This window comes from Athene cunicularia (genome assembly GCF_003259725.1).
Source record: "Athene cunicularia isolate RWA chromosome 13 unlocalized genomic scaffold, athCun1 chr13_part1, whole genome shotgun sequence".
In the NCBI taxonomy this organism is placed as follows: Eukaryota; Metazoa; Chordata; class Aves; order Strigiformes; family Strigidae; genus Athene; species Athene cunicularia.
The window spans coordinates 5,056,271-5,072,403 of NW_020799117.1; the positions used below are offsets into that span (position 1 = coordinate 5,056,271).

Consider the following 16,133-nt stretch of genomic DNA (forward strand, 5'->3'; position numbering starts at 1 on the left):
GACAGAAACAAGGGGGAGATGTGAGAGAACACAAGCTCAGCAGGATCAGGGATCTGAGCCGCAGTTGTGTGGGAAGGAGGAGGTCGGGGGGCCCGGAGCGCAGCCAGGGAGGGGCCCACAGCAGCAGAAACTCGAGGCAGAAGAAGCCAGGATGGGTCTCATGCCTCTGCCCAGCTCCCCCCTTGTTTTTCCAAAAACACAGGGTGAAAACAATAGTCTTTTAAAAAGCACTAACCTTCTGGTGCCAAGCTGGGGGAGCCTCCCACACCGCACACAGGCAAACAAAGCTGCTGTGTCCTCCCGGAGCCGGGGCACGGGCAGCCGGCCCCAGCCGCTCCACCTGCTCCCACCCAGCAGGTCCGTGGGTCCCCAGCGAGCTCTGGCCGTCCCAACCTGATCCTGGGCACCCAGACGTGTCCCAGCAGCCAAACCTGCTCAGCCTTGAACGTGAAATGCAGCGCGGGGATGGTTGGGGCTGAGCCAGAGTATGTGGGAGCAGGTGTGTGCATGTGCGGGGGTGTTTCTCCAGCTCAAACCCAACGCCGCTCAAACTGACAGCAGGGTAAGCTCTCGTTTCATCTTCTGTGGCGGGTATCTGTGCCGGGAAAGGCGGCTCTGTGTGCTTTCTGTCTTGTCAGAAGAGCTGGCTTGGGAAGGAACAGTTGCTGGGGATGGTTCACGCACATCTTGTATGCTGTGCTGACAACAGCTCTTGACAACTCCTACCATCAATTGCAAATCTCCCAGTGCTTCGTTTTTGCTTCGAGGCCCAGCTCCAGAACTCATTCCATCGATGGGGAATCAAGAAAATAAGGGGCAGAAGGGGGAGCAAAAGGGGGGTTTCTAGCCAATGTGGTCAGAGACACATGAAAATGGGGTCTTTTAGGGCTCCAGCAGTAAGCAGTGAACGAAAAGAATGAGATTTTTCAAAATAAAACTGCAATCTCAGGAATTTTAAGCTGGTCTCATGAATTTAGAGGCCAACTTGGTATCGAAATTTTTGGATTTGGCAAAGATGCAACAAGCAGGGAGGAAAAAAATGATGTGTGACTCCAAGTGGGTGTTTTCAAACAGCATCTTGTTTGAGGAAAATAATCCCTCTTGGTCTGCTTTGTTTTCTCGTGATGCTGGAAATAATTCTCCTCTTCAGAGAGAAGAACTGGGGATTTCTTTTTCTGTCTCATCATGGGAGCTACTCCAGGTCACGCCTGACCATGGCTGGTCCCCCTATCCCTTCTAGCACCGGAGTCACCACCTCAAAGTGTTAAAGAAACACATGTGTGGGTCCTATATCACACATTTTGTTTAGAAATGAAGAAATCAGCCATGAGATGCCTTAGCTGAAGTCATACCCTCTCAGGACTGAGCCTCAGGTCAGGGGATGGAGGCAGCAGGGATGCTCCCGGCAGCAGCATCATCCTGGGACCCTTCTCTCCAGGGAGCAGGAGCAGCAATAGCTAATAGTGCTGTAATAGCTCCATAATGGCTTTATAATAGCTCCAGCCTCCCTGCCACTCCTCCTGACTCGTACCATTTTATTTCTGCCCTGTCCAGGCTCCTATTTCAGTGGGAGCTGAGTAACCTGAGCCCATGGCACTGCTCTGTGCCAGCTCTGGCCATCACCCACCACGCATCAGCTCCGGCACGGACCTCACCTGGTACTGTCAAGGGTGGCAGGAGCGAGGCCGTTCAGAGGGAGAAAGTGTCAAACAACTTCTGTGCCAGCTGCAGTTCTCCCACGTCAGCAAACATCCCCAGTAATGCTAAATACTTTAGTGGCATTAGTCCAGATTGAGATGGGGGCAGCTAAAATGATATTAGCCTGGGCGCAGGAAGGCTGAGGGGCCACTGGAGAGATGCTCTTGCCCACCCAACGCTCCCCACATCTCGGTCACATAGCAAAGGGAGGTGTTTGCTCTACAGAGGGCTTCAGAGTGGGGAAAACCTAGAGGAAACGGCTCCCAGCAGGAGTGAGTAGGGATTTGCCATGACCAAACGGTAAACACAGTTCTGCTCAGACCTACCCCAGCCCCAGGGCAGCCCAGCACGGTGTGGAATGGCATGGCAGACTATGGCACAGCACGGCACGGTGCTCCCTCCCAGGGCTGTGCTGCCCTGCTTGGGTCTGCACCAGCATCACCTAACACTCCCAGCTGAAAACCATCGCATCTCTCTTTTAATATACATCTGGCACCATTTTATTATCACGCTGCTTTAACATCCCAAGCGCAACGCGCACAGCCAGGGCTCCCATTTAATTTTACTTCTCTTTTAATGTGTTTCATGAATACCCAGGGAATTGGAAATGTCAGGACACCAGCGTGGCTGTAATGGCCGTGGGAATCTGCCTCCCTGTTCACAATAGATAATTGAAGACTATTTCAAACGGCAGCTGCCTCAACGTGAGCGTTGGCTCCTCACAGCTCTGACCCTGGCTTCATTTATTTCCTAGCTGCACAAAGGACTAATAAAGCTTTAACTTACCTGCTTTTATAAACTTTAGTTCTGAAGCATTCAGTGCACGGCTGAGGAGGAAATAAGAAAGTTTAACCTAAAATAGCACTCAGTATTCAGAGCAGGCTAAAAAGTATAAATCCCAGAGCTGTGCTCAAATGACAGGGATGTTATTTCTCTCTATAACACCGAGATAAATGCACCAACCAGCAATACCTGATGATGACTTTGGTCTATGCTTCAGTGTGCACCAAATCCCTGGGGAAGGGTCCTGCTTAGGGGGTCAGTGCCACACTCAGATCCCTCGGAAACACAATTTTTTGAGTCTCGAGATTAACCCCCTGGCAACTGCTAAATTCTGCGTAAACCAAGTAGGAACGAGAACACGGGTGGGAGCAGGGCTGGGTTTCCTCTCGGGCAGCAGGTACCTCCAAGCCAGACCTGCTGGTGTTCAGGACGGGCAGCACTGACCCTGCGGTTAATATATATTAACAATGCCAACAGCACCCCCCTAAACTGAGGGGGATTTAGGGGAGGTGGGCTGCCAGGGAGGTGAACTGGATGGGATTTAGGGAACCTGTGCTCCAGGTCTCTCCCCTTGAGCAAGTCTTGTCACCTCATTACACTTCGGTGTGAACCAGGAGTGGTGATACCAAGCACCTTCGTGCACAAGAGATGCCTGGGCAGCCTCCCTCCCATTCACACAGGCAGCAGAGGTCTGGTGCAATGCTGAGTCCCTGAGTATCTGTTATTCCACAACAGTTGCATGCAGACAAGCTTTCCCGTCCCTGAAAGAGCATTTTGCTAAAATACAACTCCTCCTCGCACCATGTGCAGCCAGATGAACCACAAAGCCGTGACACAGATATTTTTTACCATCCCTACAGCCTGAAATCCCCAGGGATGGGCCAGCCAACCTGAGCAATGAGCACTGAAAAATCACTGGAGGTTGTTCCAGCAGGTGGGATCGTTGGGCAGCTTTTACCCCAGCTGCTGTTTGAGCTACTCAGATGGGAGGGGGCTTTGCAAGCCTGTCCCATCCATACGTGTCCACCGGCCACCCAAGGACAGCTGGGACAGGCTGGGACGGGTGTGCGGTGCGGGGACATCCCACAGGGGGGAGCCTCGTCACCAGCCTGCGGGAGACACAGCCGGGACGGGGGGGCACAGCACCCAGGGGACAGCACCCAGGCATCCCCGCTGGCCGCTGCACCCTCTGCTCATGCCGCACTGCACCCTTGTGTCTGAGGCCAGCACCGTAGGTTTTGCTCCATTTCCACCCTCTCGGAGGTAATGGATGCAAAACGTTCTGTTTTCATCCTTGAAGGGACCGGGCAAAACTCCCTCCAAAAATACCACAGTTCAGGTTTTCAGGGGCGGGGAATATGATCAAGGAAATCTGTCTTCAAAGGGTGTCACTGGTAAAAATTCAGCCTGCGCAGGGTCCTAACCGGCCTCCATGCCTGGAGGATGCTGACAAGCTGGACCGGTGAGCCAGATCCCCACCTTACACCTTCCTTTCGGGTCAACTTTAAGCCAAACAGTAAAGGCTTAAAACTGGTATAGTAAAGCCAGAGACCTTGCCACAAGTTGTCACCTCACTCTGAACTCAGGTAACACTGGAGATGTCTCCTCCCGCCTCAGAGATTAATAAATGCATGGCACTGCCTTCAACCCACAGACTGATTAAAGCGTGTATATGAGCATGACATCAGTGCCCCACTATATTAAGAAATGGAAATATGCAGCTCGATGCCTGTGAAAGGACAGGCAAGGCAAGCAGAGCTTCCTTGGGGGGAGAAAAGTGCTGGATCCACAGTGGGCACCACAGGGGGAGCGAGCCCCCGAGCAGTGCAGGTTCCCCACTGCCTTTGTGGGCAAAGCAGGTGCCAGAAGCAAGTTTTGTCCTCACTTTGTTTTTCCCAGCAAGACTCAAAGTGTTTTTAAAGTTACTCTTTGGCCCAGGATCCTCCAGAGGAAGCCTCAGCTTTGTGCACATTCAGAATCACCTCTGTCCAAAGAAATACAGATGAGTTTTAAGAAAATATTCATAGCTCAAATCACCATTTTCTGCTGCAAGTCTCCAAACCTCCCACACTCGGTGTGCCAGACACAGCCAGCACCATCACATGTATCCTCCAGCTCATAAATTAAGATCTTTGGGTTTAATCTGTTCTCCGTGACATGAAGTGGATGGGGGACAGGAGGGGTGACGGAGCCACTACCGCAAAGGGACAGCGCGAGGAACCATGCTGGGAGAGGCTGGGGAGCACCACATGAGCCAGGTTGTAATCAGTTAATTTAACTTAAGTTTGGCCAGGAATGATTAAGAAGGAGGTGATAATTTTCCTCTGTATCAAGTGCCCAATCTCTTCCTGGACAGGCTTTTATCTGCTGAGGTGACACATTGCCAGGACAGAGATCTGTTCCTCTCATGCAGATGCCCAGGCAGTAACCTATCGGCTGCACTAACACCGTTTTGCATGACACTTCCTTTAAAGAAGGAGAGAAAAACAAAACACTTATCCCTACTTTATAATGCTGCTATGTAAACAGCCCTGTAGGCTTTGAAAGACACACCTAAAGGAGGCAGGTGAGGTGGGGCTGATCAGGTCATGGAGCTGCTTCTCCAGGGCCAACCGGCAGCCGAGTCCTCTCAGGAGTCACCAAGATCTGAAGGTTGATCAAAACGTGGGTGTTTTATTCTGCCCCGCTTTTCGGGGCAGCTCAAGATGCGGCAGGACCAAGTTTGGACACATCATTGCCCCAAAATAGCTTTTTTGGATGCCATGGAGACAGACACATGGAGTAGCCGCTGGGATTTAGGAAACTCAGCCAGGGCAGACCAACAGCCCCACAACAACCCTTTTCCAGGGGGTAGATCTGCTCAGCAAGGAAACGTTTTGCTCCACTAGAAGGGCTGGGAGAGTTTGGGGCAGGAGATGTGACCTCCCTCCGCAGTGCAGAGGGGATGCCTCTGCCCCCGCAGAGGGATGTGCCGGAGCTTTTACCAAAACATTTGACCCTGCAGGTCATCTGCTCATTGCCCCCATACTGGGAGGGGAAGGGAGCTGCCTTTGGGAGTCTGGAGATGGGTGAGGAGTGGGGAAGTCACTGGAGTGAGAAGATAGCGGAAAAGTACAGCTTGAAACACACCATGCAGAACCAGGGGGAAGGAAGGGGAAGCAATGCCCTTTATCTGCAAGTTCTTCCCATGGGCAACATCCTGGCTTGGCTCCTGGGCTGAGGTCGCCTTCTCAAACACTCCAGCTCACCCAGGCCTCCGTGCAGCAGTGCCCGCAGCCTCCCCCAGACATCTTGGCCAGGGGTTGCAGCCTTCCCGGCTCGCCCCACGCTGACAAGCGCCGTCCCGGCCCGACGAGCCGCTGGGCTCCACGCCCGGGTGCCAGGTCCCCACGAGCAGAGGAGCTGTTAGTCGGGGCGGAGGGAGCCCCAATCCGCCACCCAGCCTGTCCCCCCCAACCGTGGCAGGGACATGCTCACCCATCTCATTCCTGACGCCTGATGAACCCACAGCAAATGAAATCTCCCCCTTGAGCCCCTTGCTCTGCCTCTTGCTGATGGAAAAAAAAAAAAAAAAAAAAAAAAAAAAAAAAAAAAAAAAGAGGTTTTTCCTCCCTCATTTGCTCCATCTTCTCATTCCTAGCATAGATCCAACATCCTGGGCACACAGGCCCAGGGCCATTTCTATGACCCCATCGGGACATTACGCTCTTCCCAAACCACCTTGAGAGCCATTGCTGGGAAGCCTCCGTGTCCCCACCCAGCTTGTGGCTGATACGATCAGAATTTAGTTCCGAAACCAAATATTTTGCTTCCTGAAACCAAGACATAAAGGCCAAACTGCAACCCAGAACCTCCTGTGATCCTGCTTTCAGCATCCTGATGGTCCTGTATTCTACTCCAGGATGTGTCTCCTTCAGTAGCAGAGCCTCTTACCTCGGACTTGCTCATTCCTGGCCTCTCTGATGAAGTTCACTGCTCACCCCATCACGCGGCACAGGAGGCTGTGTTGGGAATCAGGATTAAAAGTAAGAGAGAAACTGGTTGCACTGGTACAGCTGAGGGGGGACACAAAGTTCTGTGGGCAGACAGGAGACCAAAACTTCTCAGGATGATTTTTTCAATAAAAAAGCACACCCTAAGCTGGCACTGCTGGACATTTTAACCTTTTTTTTCAGTAAACATTGGGCCACTTCTAACTATGTGCCAAAATAGGAATGAAGAGGACTAAGCCTGTGGGGCAGGCGTGGCATAAAACCTGATTTCAGTTTCACCTCCATCCTCAATTACCATTCATTAATCAAAACACATTCATCATACAGGCAAAACTCCCACCAGCACTGCCAGGTCCAGGCTCGGGTCCTGCTGGTGTTTGCTCCTGCTGGGACCAGCAGCAGCCCCCCAGGGACTGTGCAGCAGGCAGAGCAACGGGGATATATCCTTCCCAAATCGAGAAAGTTGGGAAGACTGGAAAAATAAAGCAATTCTTGCATAGAGCTGAGCATGCAGGAGGACAGTCCTGCAGCTGCCGCCCTCTGCGACGGAGCATTTTGGAGCAAAGGGACAAGTCCCCTTTGCTGAGCAGCTGGCTGTGTACAGACCAAGGACACGGCGTCACCCGCGGGGGGCTCGGGTGGCTTCCCGGGGCGAGCGGTGTGGGAGAGCACCATAAAACACCCTCCACCTCGCCAGCGAGGGGGTGGCTTTCTAATTACCCAGGTGGATTTTTATTGTAATGAAGCCAGCAATGCAGGATTTGACGCTAGGGGTCTGAATGTGTCACCTGCCGAGGGCAATTTAGCAAGTGGTCTGTGCTTTATTTTCCTGTTGTCCACAGCCATGGGGCTCGCTGTCCCGACAAGCCGAGAGCCCGTCACCACAGGACCTGCCACCTGGCAGAGCGTGTGGCACTTACATAAACTGATTTATCTCGTGTCTGCCTTCCTTTAAAACACATAGTCTGCTCTGAAGAGGGTTTTATGGGTGCGTGGGGCTGTATAGACTATTAATGTCTCTTGACTGGGGGCAGATACCAAAATATTTTAGGATTTGGATCATCCTGTTTGGTCACGTAGCAAGAAAATAAGAAACAAACATCCACATTTTATCAGCAAAGCCAAGGGGCTCCAGCTGACACTCAGGACCCCACTTTCCAAACAGCCTGCCCTGCAACAGCACGTGGAGCCAACGCAAACTCCCGTGGTGCCACCACGCCAGGCGGCTGACGGTTGACTTTGAGGTCCGAGGCTGCCCAGAATGACCAACAGCTCATTTTCCGCATAACCAGGTAAATTCACAGAATCACCTCGGCTGGAAAGGACCTTGAAGATTATCTAGTCCAACTGTTAACCTAGCATTGACCGTTCCCAGCTCCCCCAGATCCCTCAGCGCTGGCTCAGCCCGACTCTTCAACCCCTCCAGGGATGGGGACTCCCCCCCTGCCCTGGGCAGCCCATTCCAACGCCCAACAGCCCCTTCTGCACAGAAATCCTTCCTAGTATCTAGTCAACAGAGTTTTCCTTCCCTTTTCCTTTCTTTCTTTTTTTTTTTCTGAAAGACCAAACCTAAAGCAAGTTTCTAGGCAGTGGGAAAACCAAAGACAAACTCCTTCAGCATCATTTCACAGATGGCACCTACGGCTCAGGCGACCCAGGCTGCGACCAGCGGGCTTCTCTCATGGGTGGTGGGGGAGCACCCAACCCTGCAGCCCTCTGGAGCCCGGCCGGGCTTCGCCCACCCGTGCCCAGTGATGCACAGAGCAAAGCACCAAAATCAGCTTCCAAACAGCTACACCCAGTCCAGCTCTGCCACTGGTTTGCCCTGAGACCTCAAGACCACCCCTCTCTGTGCCTCAGTTTACCCAAGTGCCGACAGAGCACCTATATTTGGTCTCTTTACTGCAAGAACATTGCATGAAGAGTTCTATAAGTGTAAAATTTATTAACACAGCAAGACCAAAGTCTGATTTTGCCTAAGGTGGGAATACCCAGCAGAGATATGCCTGGGATTGTTGCAGTCCCACAGGTCTGCCGGGCTGGATGACCCCACAGAAGCGCTGGCTTCTGCTCACCAGGACCCAGCTGGAAATGCAGAAAAAACCTGCGGCCGCGCAGGAAGGCTTGTCCCAGCACGCTGCTTTGTTTGCTGACAACTAGCGTAAGTGACAATGTTACAAGTGACTTTTAAGATCCCTGTGACTTTAATTGGAAAGGACATTTTTAATAGCCCAGGCAAATAGCTGTGTGATCCTGCCAACTGCCGCGGCTGCTCGCGGCAGAGCTTCACGCCCAGAGACGCTGTTATTCCTTTGGCGTGTGATAGGAATATCATGTGTGAACTGACATAGCAGACATGCCAACATTTTTTTAGCTGTATGAGATCCCTCAGACAAGAAAAAAAGAAAAAAAAAAAATCAATATGCCCCCAGGGACAGCCAGACACAAACCCCCAAATTACCTGTGTGCGTATAGAAAATGCACGGCAGATTTCCAAACCATATGCAAGGGCTTTAATCAATGAACTTCACTGATACATGGGAAATACTTTATTCCCAGTAATTGTCCTTTGACAGCTCTAACAAGTAGGATCTGTTCGGGATGGTAGTGATTAAAATGCTGACTCACAGAGGGTTTTGCCATGTTGGCGGAACTACACCAGCTTTGTGCTCACTTGGAAGGTATTTTGCATCCTTGCTTTTCGACCAATCTGCAATTTTAATCCTCTGGCTGCAAACAGTTTTTTGCGGCTTTGCCCAACTGACTGGAGGTTTCACTTCTGCAGGGTCTGGAGGGAGAGGGTTCTCCTCTCGCTCACTAACGTGCTGACAGAGAGCAGGTCAGGGAGAACCCCCGTGCTTTCTGCAGCCAGAGGTGCTCATCTGCCTGCTCCTGGGAGGGAGGGAGAGGAGGAACAGCCCCCCAAGGCGCCCGGGACCTGAACCGACAGACCTGAGCTTCAGACACCCGGTGCTGCGGCCCGTACAACCACAGGGCAGGTTGCTGCCTTGGCAACACTCTCACCCATTTCATGGCAAGACAGCAAAGTCCTTCACAAGTGTCTTCAAGGTGCAACCTCCTGCCTGACCAGAGTGCCGCTTGCTGCAGCTGCCCACCCGGGGGGCAAAGATGGGGTTTATCCCCGTGTGGGCCCTTTTGCTCGTGGCACAGCCCCCTTCCCTTGAACCCCTTCGGGAGTCCCCTTGCAGTGACACCAGGAGAGGGGTGGACCCTGGGGTCAGCCGGGGAGCTGAGCGGAGGAGGAGGGCGGCAGCACTGCCCTGCCGTCGGGCCAGACGCTGCACCCGCATGCTGGGGGGCTGCTTGGCACTGCTGGCACGGCACAGCATGGCACGGCACACGCTGCTTTCAGGCTAAGCACCCACACTGCCCACTCAGCAGAGAGCATCCCTGCCCAGGGTGAGCCAGCCCCCGGTTGGGACCGTTCAGCCACAAGAAAACAGGCCAAGAAGTTTCCACAGACACCATCTCGCTGTTGCTCTGTCCACAGCATTACAGCCCTTAATGACACTGGCCATAACTATTAAGAGGCTTTTTTGGGTTTCCTCTGATAAGGATTTTCCTTTCCTGAGCGCAGCCGATGGCTCGGCAGCGGTGGAGGCCCCTCGCTCTGCTCGGGGGGTGCGGGCAGCGCTCCTGCCTGCAGAGCCAGCGAGCAGCCGTGCTTCTGCTGCGGCAGCCTTCACCATAGGGAAATTACTAACCCCAGAAAACTGTTCCCCTAATTACAGCGTTGGAGCATGGAGCAAACCACATAAATGATTCACACAGTGTTCCCAAGCTGCAGCCGCGTAAATTAGAGAGATTTCCAAACACTCCCGAGTCGTGCACGCTGTTATCAGGATGGAAATGCAGAAACTTTCATCATAAAGAGGCAAGGAGGGTAAAAAGCCCCGCCGTTAAACACATCTCTTCAAATCAAGAAGGCCTGGGAGGTCTATCCCCTATAGATCTTTACAGAACGGTTGTTAAAACCCCTGAGGGAGTTCTCGTAGGAGGGAGCAGGCAGATAGCAGGGGAACTATAGAAATGCATCAGCTTGTTATTTCAGAGGGACGCAGGGACTGAGCCTCTGCTGGCAAGCAGAGGATGAAAAGGAGAAAGCAAGCGGACTCGAGGCCAAGAGAAAGGGATGGCTGGCAGTGGGGAAGAGAGTTAAAAGTTTCCCATTGTTAGGGAAGTTTGCTCTCCTTCAGACCATCCCGCTCCCAGGGACACCGCGCCACCTTTTGAAGTGCAACCTTAGGCGGTTCCTTGTCACCCATTGGAGCAGGAGCTTTTTTACCACATTAAGTCATTGGGTAGCAAATGAATGGGGGGTTTTGACTATTCACAACTTCACCTTATAAATATCAGGGTTGTAGGTTCCTGCAGCTTTCCTCCATCCTGATAGCTCACCTTGGGAAGGAGCGGAGGGAGGTGGCCCTGCTCGCTTCGGGACCTGTGGTGCAGAGAGCTACAGAGCAGCCAAAGGGATCCAACCCTGCTCCTTGTGACAGCCATGAAGAGAAGCGCCTTCCTCATCCTCTCCATCGCAGGGGTCTACGGTGCCGTTCTCCACGCAGCAGCATGGTAGGGACCAACTCAGCGGAAAGGATATTTTTCAGCGATGCTCTTCAGCCTGTGCTAAACTGTGAGATTCATTTTCTTTTCTTTGTTTCAGGTCTGTGAATAACTTTCTGATGACAGGACCTAAGGTAATTAACACAGAGACTATCAGGAATTTAAATAGAGCAATTTTCTTTTGCAAACGGGAAATAAGACTTTTCCAAGGAACCCGATTTCCCAGAGCATATTGGCTCCAAATCCTGCAGAGTAATGAGGGAAAGGACTCGCAAACCATTTATGTCTGTTTTCATTGATCAGTGGTAAAGCACAGAGGATTTTAACTCCGTTGTTTCCCGTGCCAGGCTTACCTGACATACTCGAGCAGCGTGGCGGCCGGGGCGCACAGCGGGATGGAGGAGTGCAAGTTCCAGTTCGGGTGGGAGCGCTGGAACTGCCCCGAGAGCGCCCTGCAGCTCTCCACCCACAACCGGCTCCGCAGCGGTGAGTGAGCCTTTACCTGCAGCACCAGCATCCTCCTCCCGGGATGCCTTCGGGTACAAGCTGGGATGTGCTCTGGAAAGAGCTGGTGCTGCTAATGAAACCAACCTTTCGGGCTTCGGTGTCCCAAAAATCAGAGTTGTTTTTCTCTATCTGTATTAATTAGTGTAGTAAATAGCACTAACAGGGTTGGTTTTTTTTTAGGAATCCTGGGCTCTCTCTGGGTCTCTATCCATGCTAGGCTAGAGCTCAATCCTTCCCCCAGTGCTGCCCCGTGGGCTCGGTCCTGCCACGTTGTGTGCAGCATCCCAGGGAGCGCAGAGTGAGAGGCACCTGAGCTCGCAATGGGGAGAAGAAGTGCAGGAGAGAGGAAGGGAGAAACCAGAGACATGCACAGAGAAACTGTCGTCATGAAGTTGTGGATATATTTCGATACTTTCTACTTCAGCAAGCAGAATTCTTTTTTCTCAGAGCAGCATCTCTGTTTGAATCTGTTAGGAAAGCCAAAGAAGAGACTAAATTAGAAGTGTGGGTGCAGACAACTGTTAGCACAGGTTCAACCACCGACTAAAACAAGATCAATGACAATTTTCCCCAGCAGGCAAGATCAAAGCATGAACAAACCCCCCGAGCAGGAAAGGACAGAGACGAACTGAGTGCTGGGTGAAGGGAGTGACAACTAACCTTGGCCAGAGCAGGACTGAGGCATTGCCTTCACATCCTACTCTTGCCAAGAACCACCATCCCATGCACGGACATCTGCATAATATTATGCCAGATTGCTGAAATCCTTGATGCTGAAGCCTGAAAAGACTCCGGTCATGAGCACTTAATTTCTGTAGCACTTTACCTTTTGCACAAACTGTTGTTTTGGGGTTTTTTTCCTTCTTGCCCCTTTGCAGCACGGAAGATCTTCATTCCCAATAAACCAGGACTGATGTCTATGTTTGCACGTGACAGCTTTTTCTCTCCTCTCCCCCAGCAACCCGGGAAACATCCTTTGTACACGCCATCAGCTCGGCCGGGGTCATGTACACCCTCACCAGGAACTGCAGCATGGGCGACTTCGAGAGCTGCGGCTGCGACGACTCCAGGAACGGCCGCGTCGGTGAGCTCCCTCCCAAAACGGGCTGACACCATCTCCCCGTCCCTGCATGCAGCCCCCCCCCGGGATTTCAGGGCAGAATTTGGCCCAACGGGGCGGTTCTGCACTTAGCGTGTGTCTGTCTGTCTTGCAGGTGGCCGAGGCTGGGTCTGGGGAGGATGCAGCGACAACGTGGATTTTGGGGAGAGGATTTCCAAGCTCTTTGTGGATGCTTTGGAAACAGGACACGATACCCGCGCACTGATTAACCTGCACAACAATGAAGTTGGGAGACTTGTGAGTAAATATATTATAATGATAATAATGTTTATATTAAAAACAAAATCCGAGAGTCTGGTAGGCTGTTCAGGTCCCCGTGTCCAGCTCTCTGGGACAATCTAGACCCTGTAGTCGGTCGTTGCATAGGGAAAAAAAAATACAGCCAGACTCTATCCCTAAACCTGAACTCAAGGAACTGCAAGTTGTTCCCACTCCCAGCTGCTGCAGGTGTGTGTAATGCATTAAATGTAACTACAAGCACACACCACTTAGAAATACACAGGTTTTATACTCACGTTGTGCTTCTTTGGACTGTAAAACAAAGCAAGAAACACCTTATTTTCTTGCCATATGAATTTCCAAGCTATTTGGCCAGGGAATCCAGGCGTGAGCCAGCCCCACTTGCAAGCTGGCTGCCAGACTCGCCCCCCGCTCCCCGCCTGGGCCGGCAGAGGCTCTCAGCGTCTTGCCAAACCTCCGTGTCTGTAAAAACAAGGATGGCAACACTTAACATACCTATCTCATAGGGTGTGTCTAATCTCACATAGATACCAGCGATTGGGACCTTATAAATACCAGAGAGAGATAGGTAGATAATATCTGTGAAGTGCTTGGCCTGGAGGAGATGCAGAGAGGTTGGGTATGATTATTCCGAAGTAGTTTCACACATTTTGAATGAAACCTCTGAGAGGGATGATGCGTCGATGCTGTGATGAGCGAGGTGAGCGGCGTGAGAAGGGCATGACCCAACAAAGGCACTTTTTTCCTGGCCTGGAGAAACAGCACTTTCAAGGAGACAGTAGTTTGTGCCCACTTGTTATCTCTGTTCTTTAAGTTAGTGAAGAAGGACAGATGTTTTCCAGGAACTGAAATAAGAGCGTTAGCTTGTGGCTTGGAAGGACCTGAAGTCACGCCAAGCATGAGCCACTTCTGACGCACTGCACCCTGAATTAGAAGTGCCATAGAGCCTGATTTTGAGATTTAAGTTATGATGCTCTGCTGCTCCTAATTTCTCCACCTTTTCCACTAAGGCTGTGAAAGCCACGATGAAACGAGCCTGCAAGTGCCATGGGGTGTCGGGCAGCTGCAGCATCCAGACCTGCTGGCTCCAGCTCGCTGAGTTCCGTGAGATTGGGAACTACCTGAAGATAAAATACGACCAAGCCCACAAACTGGAGATGGACAAGAGGCGGATGAGAGCCGGCAACAGCGCCGACAGCCGCGGGGCTACGGCGGAGACCTTCCACCACGTCCACGCCACGGAGCTCGTCTTCCTGGAGGACTCCCCCGACTACTGCACGAGGAACGCCAGCCTGGGCCACCACGGCACCGAGGGCCGCGAGTGCCTGCAGACCGGCAAGAACCTCTCGCAGTGGGAGAAGAGGAGCTGCCGGCGGCTGTGCACCGAGTGCGGCCTCCGAGTAGAGGAGAGGAGGACGGAGGTGGTGGCCAGCTGCAACTGCAAGTTCCACTGGTGCTGCACGGTGCGGTGCGAGCAGTGCCGGCAGCTGGTGGCCAAGCACTTCTGCGCCCGCCGCGACACCGCCGCCGCCGCCCCCAACCACATCAAGCGGAGGAACAAGGGCCATAAGAGATAGAGGACGGCCGTGGTGCCCGAGGAGGACGCTTTGGTGTCCCCACGCTCGGCAGCTGCCGGTGGAGCTGGGTGGGAAGAGGCGTCCCCGGGGTCCGGAGGGCTGAGCGGGCACCACTCAGGCGATGGGGCCTCCTGCGGAGGGATGCTGTGAGATGAGGAAGCACAAGGCGCAGGCGCTGAGGGACCACGGTCCTTCTTGCTTCTATGGTTTTTCCTCCAACATTTACCAGTAGCTTCTTTCTTGTTGGGAGTCACTTTATCTGTGTATCGGACAGAGGAAAGAATTTCACTTTTTAGGAGGGCTCAACCCCTCGTGTCACCGCCAGCGGTGGGGCTCCAGCCCCACGACAAGCGAGGTGGGGATGGACGCTGCTGCCAAAAGCGGGTCCTGCTGGGGGGCTCCATCCTGGCAGCCCCGGGGACCACAGCCGGGGCTGTCCGTGCACAGCTGCTGCTCGGCAGCATTTCTAGTGGAAAACTGATGCACTTTCTGATGGGAGAGGGGGTTTTGGAGTGTCGTGGTGCATATTACAAAGACTGCAGCCTTTTGAGGGCTTCGATAAGTTTACAGCCAGTGTTTACAGATTTCATTTTCTTTTTTCCCCCCCTTTTTTTTTTCTCCCCTCCTTTTTAAATTTTGTATTTTGGTACCAGAACCCCTGCCCCCAATAGACAGTAACTTCATGTACTTGTACCGGATGAAATCAAGCAGTTTATAATTCCTATGCTTTTTTAATTTTTACTTAGCAGATAAGAATTCAGAATTCTTTATGCCTAACATTGTTTATTGATAAGTTGTATTATTGCTTAGCACAACCTGTTCTCTCCATATATTTTGAAGGTATCCCTAAAGAATTAGGCTTTTGGACTGCATTTTACAATAAACACCACAATGAAAAGGACTGGGTTTTTCCTTTCTGGCTTTCCTAGCGGTATGATTTAAGTGCAAAATTGTCCCTTTCTGTGTAGAACTCAGCACTTCAAGATTTCTCATCATTAATCCAAAAGCCAGCGAGAATTTTTTTTCCTAGACCTCAATAAAAGTTGGCTCCAGCCTTCAGTCCCCAGAGGGTTTGCTTTACTACCTATCACTGTAATATCTAACCTTTTTCAAGCGCTGAGTATGCAGGCGCTGCCCAGCTAAAGGTGATTTTGAAGCTCCCAATGCCTCTTTAATTTGCCTCGGCCCGACATCCCCCAGACAATGCAAGGCTGCCGGGCTTTGATGTGGAAAGCATCGGCACTCACTGCAAAATTCTTGGAGGCACGAGAGGAGCCCTTTGAACTAGGGGCAGGAGAGAAAACTTGGGGACAGTTGTGAATGTGTCTGCTGGTTCCCTGCTGCTCCGGGTGCAAACAGCCCCAGATCAGGGCGGGGAGGGCAGGAGGGGACGGGAGCAGGAGGGGTCCAGCTCTTTTCCTGGCCTCCCCAGGGCTGTACTTCAGCCCAGATTCTGCTGTGGATGGAGCCAGGGCTGTGCCACCACCCGCACCCATGAAGCGGGGGCAAAGGATGCTCTACCAGGTTTGCTTTCCAGCCAGGGGAGGAGGAGGAGAGACAAGTCAAAAAAAAAAAACCCAAAACCCTACAGCTCTGCCAACATATTGCGCCCACACTACAAATGCTTTGATG

General features: G+C 52.2%; 1 protein-coding gene across 2 annotated transcripts; it reads left to right on the top strand.

Annotated features, from left to right (window-relative positions):
• Positions 1-327: 327 nt before the first annotated feature.
• Positions 328-15,335, top strand: WNT8A (Wnt family member 8A). Of its 2 annotated transcripts, none has more exons than XM_026858581.1 (7): positions 328-562; positions 10,851-11,066; positions 11,158-11,191; positions 11,405-11,543; positions 12,523-12,648; positions 12,779-12,921; positions 13,935-15,335. In XM_026858581.1, the coding sequence occupies exons 2-7, from the start codon at positions 10,996-10,998 to the stop codon at positions 14,499-14,501; spliced, it is 1,080 nt and encodes a 359-aa protein (XP_026714382.1). In that variant the 5' UTR covers positions 328-562; positions 10,851-10,995; the 3' UTR covers positions 14,502-15,335. The 2 variants fall into 2 exon arrangements, with proteins under 2 accessions (XP_026714382.1, XP_026714383.1); XM_026858582.1 differs by lacking the exon at positions 328-562 and adding an exon at positions 7,661-7,765 and having other exon boundaries at positions 10,888-11,066.
• The last annotated feature ends 798 nt before the right edge of the window (positions 15,336-16,133 follow it).